The 6000-nt window shown below is 36.4% G+C and overlaps 1 protein-coding gene across 1 annotated transcript in view; it reads left to right on the top strand.

The window, feature by feature from the left end:
* The window catches only part of igf1ra (insulin-like growth factor 1a receptor), a 443425-nt gene that overhangs the window by 367668 nt on the left and 69757 nt on the right, over positions 1-6000 (top strand). The window contains exons 6-8 of the mRNA XM_028822633.2: positions 1851-2056; positions 2369-2495; positions 3346-3575. Of these exons, the coding sequence (XP_028678466.1) occupies positions 1851-2056; positions 2369-2495; positions 3346-3575 (563 nt within the window). The remainder of the gene's footprint in view (positions 1-1850; positions 2057-2368; positions 2496-3345; positions 3576-6000) is intronic.

Here is a 6000-nt window from a genome sequence, read left to right as displayed (position 1 = left end):
AGTGTTAAATGCGGAGGAATGTTTGGGCTCGTGAACGCGGAGATAACAAAACTGAATAATTAAAAAAAAAAAAAAAAAAAAAAAAAACCAAAGCTAACCTTTACAAGTATCATAAATTAAACCGGCTGTTACAGGCTGAAATCAAATGTATGTTTTTATTCTAAAATAGTAAGAATAAGAGCAGTTCACTTCTCAAAACGGAGTCGTGCGGAATCGAACTCGTGACCTTTTGATTACCAGTCAGGAGTTGATACCATTGCGCCACGGAGGCAGTCGTAGTAAATGCGTGTCAATGTCGCAGACTAACGGGGCTTTTTTTTCTGCATTTATATTTTTGAATAGAAGTGCACTTGTTCTGTTATATTTGTACCTTTTGTGAAAGTGTTTCTTTGATTTTTAGACTTCAGGTTTCACACATTATACACTTCATGTCTATATACATTATATAGTTTATGCCTACATTTTGTCATTTACTACTAAAATATGAAAAACGTTTCTGTTTTAACAACGTGTTTACACAGATTACTGTAGAAATGGAACGCAGCATGAAATGCGTGTGCTCCAAATAACGATCTATTATTTCCATTCTAAATCTCCACTTCACTCCCAGATAATCAATCAAGGCATGAGCTGGGAGAAGTTCGTGCACGTTCTAAGTTGGTGGGGGGATGGAACAGCCAGCTGCTTGCAGATTGTCTTTATCTGCAGATTTAGAGGACAAAAGACGCTGGCGGAGAGGTGTGAACGGATTTAAGAAGCGATTTAAGGTTGGACGGATCTACTAGTTTTTTTGTACGCTCTGGTAATTCTAGTGTTAATTAATGCTGCATTTTTTCATCGGGTGCCAGCTATAGACATGGTGGTTCAGTGCAACTATTTTTTCTTCCATATCATTTTGCCTGGCTTGAAAGCAGAGTGTAGCAATTAATGTTTCTATTGCTACGTTAGCACAATTTGCTTTTGGTTGGTCTCCATGTATTTTTTTAAAAATTATTTCACATATTAACAGTTACCTTGGGGGTTTGGCAACACACTGTATCAGTGCATGCTCCCAACCTCTCTCTTACTCTGTCAGGTGAAACAGAAAACAAGTTTTATAAACACTCACACAGAATGATTTCTGAATGTCAGCCAGCTGCATTTTCCAATGTGAACATGCATGTTGAGCATACAAAGATGGTATTCCAACAAGTCTCATGGATGTTGTACCAGAGCTAATGATAGCGTAAGCAATTCTTACTGCCTACAGATTGTTAACCTATTGATAGCTTTGGTGTGCCCTGTGAGAGAAGTATAAGATTTTTATATATTTTATCTATTTTCTGGATGCTGTTGATGAGGTAAAGCATCTGTACCGAAGTGATGCTACTACCAACTGTGTCAGTCAAGGTCATATGACTGGGTCACTAATATATTAAACCATACCCTTTCGATGTTCACTTGTTTAATTATAAATAGAGTATCACCACTTGTAAATAATGTATGCAGATTTGTTAATAAACACTTCTTCCCAGCCTCTGTCCTATATAGACCAGTTTTGTGGTGTGACCAGTTATTTTGTGATTGACATAATGTGTATTTCAGTAATATATATTTGCCACTTATTGCTTGTTGCTCAGCAGTTTTGTCCTTGATCAAAACTATATTGTAGGTCTAGGTGGATTTTGGATGTTATATAGCACCTTGGACTTCATAATAAAAGACTTCACCTGCATCGTCAGTGTCTAAAAATTTCTTTGGAATCCTTCTTGTTATGTGAATTTTAATGTAGTTTATTTTTGAGATGTCCTGAAAAATTGCTAAAGTCTCTGAGAGATGGTCACCTTATTTTATTTAATTATTCATTCCAGAAATTACTCTTTTTATGTTTGGGACAACCAAAACCTTCAACAACTCTGGGACTGGAAGCACCATGTCTTAACTATCAAAGAAGGAAAACTCTACTTTTCTTCTAACCCTAAGCTGTGCCTGTCTGAGATTTATACCATGCAGAAAGTGACTGGGCGTCAGGGGGCAGGAGACATCAACACACATACGAATGGAGCAAGAGCTTCTTGTAAGTGGAGAATATCCAGGTTCTCATTTATTAATCCTGCGTGGCAAAAGTATAAGTTTTATAATTAATGGCACTTTTTAAAATAATGACAGTATTAAAGTGATTTAAAAACATGCCAATAATTATAGAAGTCAAAGTTTGAGTCATCTGCATCCTAGGTGAACTCTGTGTATGCATAGCCAGTTTTCAGTGGTTTTCGCAAGTTTGGATCAACTCTAAAGTGACTCGTGCAAATTCAAAAGTAGAGTAGCTTTCTCTTTTATCGGCATATTTTCGGGACAACCATCAAATTCTTCTTTGCTTAATCTACAGGTGAGAGCCATATTCTCAAGTTCAAGACTATTACGACCTTCAAGAACAGAATCATACTAACCTGGGAGCGATACCGACCCCTTGATTATAGAGACTTGATCAGCTTTATAGTGTACTTTAAGGAAGCGTAAGTATGAACTGAATGGTGCAACCAGTGTTGGGATAATTAGAATTACTAACACTTGCACTTATAGATCTATATAAAAACACCTGAAAACATTGCTATAAATTCAGTAGTCAAAATTAGATGATTTTAATGACATGAATGACTTTGGTTATTTATAATATGCATTGCATTATGCCTTGTAGGACCTTATCTCCGTATCAAGAAAATATGCAAAATGAATCTGAAAATACAGTGAAATATTGAAAAATCTTATTTTTTAAAGCTGTTTGGCTATTGTAAGATGTTGAACTGTTCACAGTGCATTGACTTAAAGGTTTATACTGTATATAGCCCAAGTAACTGCTAACTGGTATATGTCCTGCCAGCGCAGATCCCATAATCCACTAAAACAATACTTTACACAAGCTTGTAGAAATTTTTCTTTATATAGTTTAAACACTTCTCAGCCTGCCAGTACTGTATGGTTGTTGTTAGGTGGTATATTCATCTCTACTGGCAAATATAATAGGCTAAAGTAGGGCTCTGGAAGTAGCATTCTATGCACTGTTTTAGATTTATTGTACCTGTATCATTCCTTATTATCCCCCAGTACTGTATAAAGAGCTATTGTTGTGCCAGATTTTTGCTGGCTTCAATCACACATAATGGCTAGGTTAAAGTAATGATACAGTACCTCCTTGGGAATTTCGTATTGAGACATTAATGATGATGAGCTCATTTTTATGATACTCAAAATATTATTATAATAACAAGAACAACATTTTCTTGACATGGACAGGCAAGCTCCAGTCTTGGCACAGGCTCCATTTTTTTAGAGCTTAACCTTTCAATTGTTACTTTCTTTTCACAGACCCTTTAAAAACATTACAGATTATGATGGTCAGGATGGCTGTGGAACAAACAGCTGGAATATGGTGGATGTGGATTTGCCCAAGGAAAAGAACAAGGATCCTGGCATTCTGCTAAGTGGTCTCACTCCCTGGACTCAGTATGCAATATTTGTCAAGGCAGTCACCCTGACTGATTTACATATCTATGGAGCAAAGAGTGAAGTGATTTATGTTCGCACTAGTGCAGCAGGTAGGATTACAAAATTGATATCTCCTTCAGAAAATGTTAACATTTTAACACGTGTGATCATATGGAAAGTCCTCTCCATATTTCAGGGATATCTGTAGATTAAGGTAAACTATTGTAACAATTACCACTGAACATTGTAGTGTTAACTGTATTAACTGTATTCAACATCTGCAATAAGATGCTGCAGATGTTCTATCAGACAGTTGTGGCGAGCGCCCTCTTCTACGCGGTGGTGTGCTGGGGAGGCAGCATTAAGAGGAAAGACGCCTCACGTCTGGACAAACTAGTGAGGAAGGCAAGCTCTATTGTTGGCATGGAGCTGGACAGTCTGACATCTGTGGCAGAGCGAAGGGCGCTCAGCAGGCTCCTATCAATTATGGAGAATCCACTGCATCCACTTAATAGTATCATCTCCAAACAGAAGAGCAGCTTCAGCGACAGACTGCTGTCACTGTCCTGCTCCACTGACAGATTGAGGAGATCGTTTCTCCCTCAAACTATGCGACTCTTTAATTCCACCCAGAGGGGTAAATGTTAACATTCAACATTATACAAAGTTATTGTCTGTTTTTCTGTTTTTCACCTGCATTGTTATCATTCTTTAATTTAATATTATTTATTGTATCAGTATGCTGCTGCTGAAGAATGTGAATTTCCCATTGGGATTAATAAAGTGTCTGTCTGTCTGTCTGTCTGTCTGTCTGTCTGTCTGTCTGTCTGTCTGTCTGTCTGTCTGTCTGTCTTCTATCTATCTATCTATCTATCTATCTATCTATCTATCTATCTATCTATCTATCTATCTATCTATCTATCTATCTATCTATCTATCTATCATTTTCTTGTTCTACGTCTGATGTTTGCTTCCCTTTGGCAGTATTAATGTAATATATACATATTTTTTGTAACTACAGATCAACTTAGATCAGCTCAGAGGAATCTTTCCCCATGCTCCCATAGAGTATTGCTTCAACCATGTCAAATTTAACGGCTTTCCAGCATGTCACTCCATAATATCAATGGGTATTGGATTTTGTCTCTGAAGTGGCTTTTTTCAAATTTCTTTACATTCTGAATATTCATGTTTAACATAGTGATGGGAAATTATCCAGCTACTAAAGAACAAATCAACCACAAAAACCATAGTGCTACCACCACCTCCACCACGCAGTCAGTTTGAGGCTCATCAATCCTTATTAGGGTCATCTGTCATTTTTTAAAGAATTAGACCAATTAGACTAATCTATTCAAAGTACATTTTTTCTGTTCTCAGATATAGAACACTTAGGTCATGCGTTTATTTGTGCCTATGTTTCTTCCTTGATGATTGTAAATGCAAACCAAGTTAGTTCTGTCTTTCTTCGACAGCTTATTATTAACCTGGTATTCAACAGATAAGTTAAATGTGGTGCAACAGTCTTTCTCTTGATAGGTTGTTAGTATCCTTTAGTTTATTTTTTGAATATGCTATTATTTTGTGCACTGATTGATATTTATCGGTAAGCTTTTTAAGGCTCTGAAGGTCATAGGAAAACCTTATTGTTTAAAAATATGTTACCTCTCTAGCTAGATCAGGCATCTCCTTTTTAATGTAAAGTGCCTTTTAGGCTCTCCTTTAAGGTTTATTCTTGCCTGGTTTGGTGCATCTGCTGTAGCTTGTAAACTGATGCAGAGGGTAATTAATTTTGTGATGTACTAATTGTTTTGGTGATTTCAGACTTTCCCTGATTTTGTCATATTCATTGGCATTAATTTGCTGACAGCATTGAAATGTGCATCAGATTAGTGCATTTTCAAATATTTTAAAAGATAATATTGTAGCAGCACTACTTAAAATGTCCTACATCTCCCCGCCGCCCAGCAGTATAACGCTATTAGTAGGGGTGGGCGAAATGACCAAAATTCTATATCACGATATTTTTCTAAATTATCCCGGTTTCACGGTATTCGACGGTATTTTTTTCCCCATGCATGAGTGGATGTTAACCACATTTTCCACTGCAATTACTGGCTAAGAATAACCTTTTCCACTGTTAAGAGTATTGTACATTGTACAAAAAAAAACATTTTAATGTGCACACAAGTATTAATACAGGTTTGCATTGCCCCATAAAGTGATAGTTTTCAAGGGGGTGGCACTAATGGAGAAGGGATCACATTGCATGACAGATGCAGTCAAAATATAGAACCTTTTTATTGAACAAATTTTGCAAAAACAAACTATAATTTTGACAACATATTTTCAACCATGCAAAGAGGCATTTAGACTTATCCAGAAGTGCTTGTCAAAAGTTGTATTGCACTGAATATGTCTTAGAAAAGGAATAAATAGTAAATATTTTTTGTAAACCAACTACACTTTCTGTTAATGTTAACAATCTCTGTCCACTGACACGTTAAAGTGACTTTTTAAACAACTTTATAATCA

Source organism: Erpetoichthys calabaricus, chromosome 17 (genome assembly GCF_900747795.2).
Source record: "Erpetoichthys calabaricus chromosome 17, fErpCal1.3, whole genome shotgun sequence".
Taxonomy (NCBI): Eukaryota; Metazoa; Chordata; class Cladistia; order Polypteriformes; family Polypteridae; genus Erpetoichthys; species Erpetoichthys calabaricus.
This window is presented reverse-complemented; position numbering and strand designations above follow the sequence as displayed.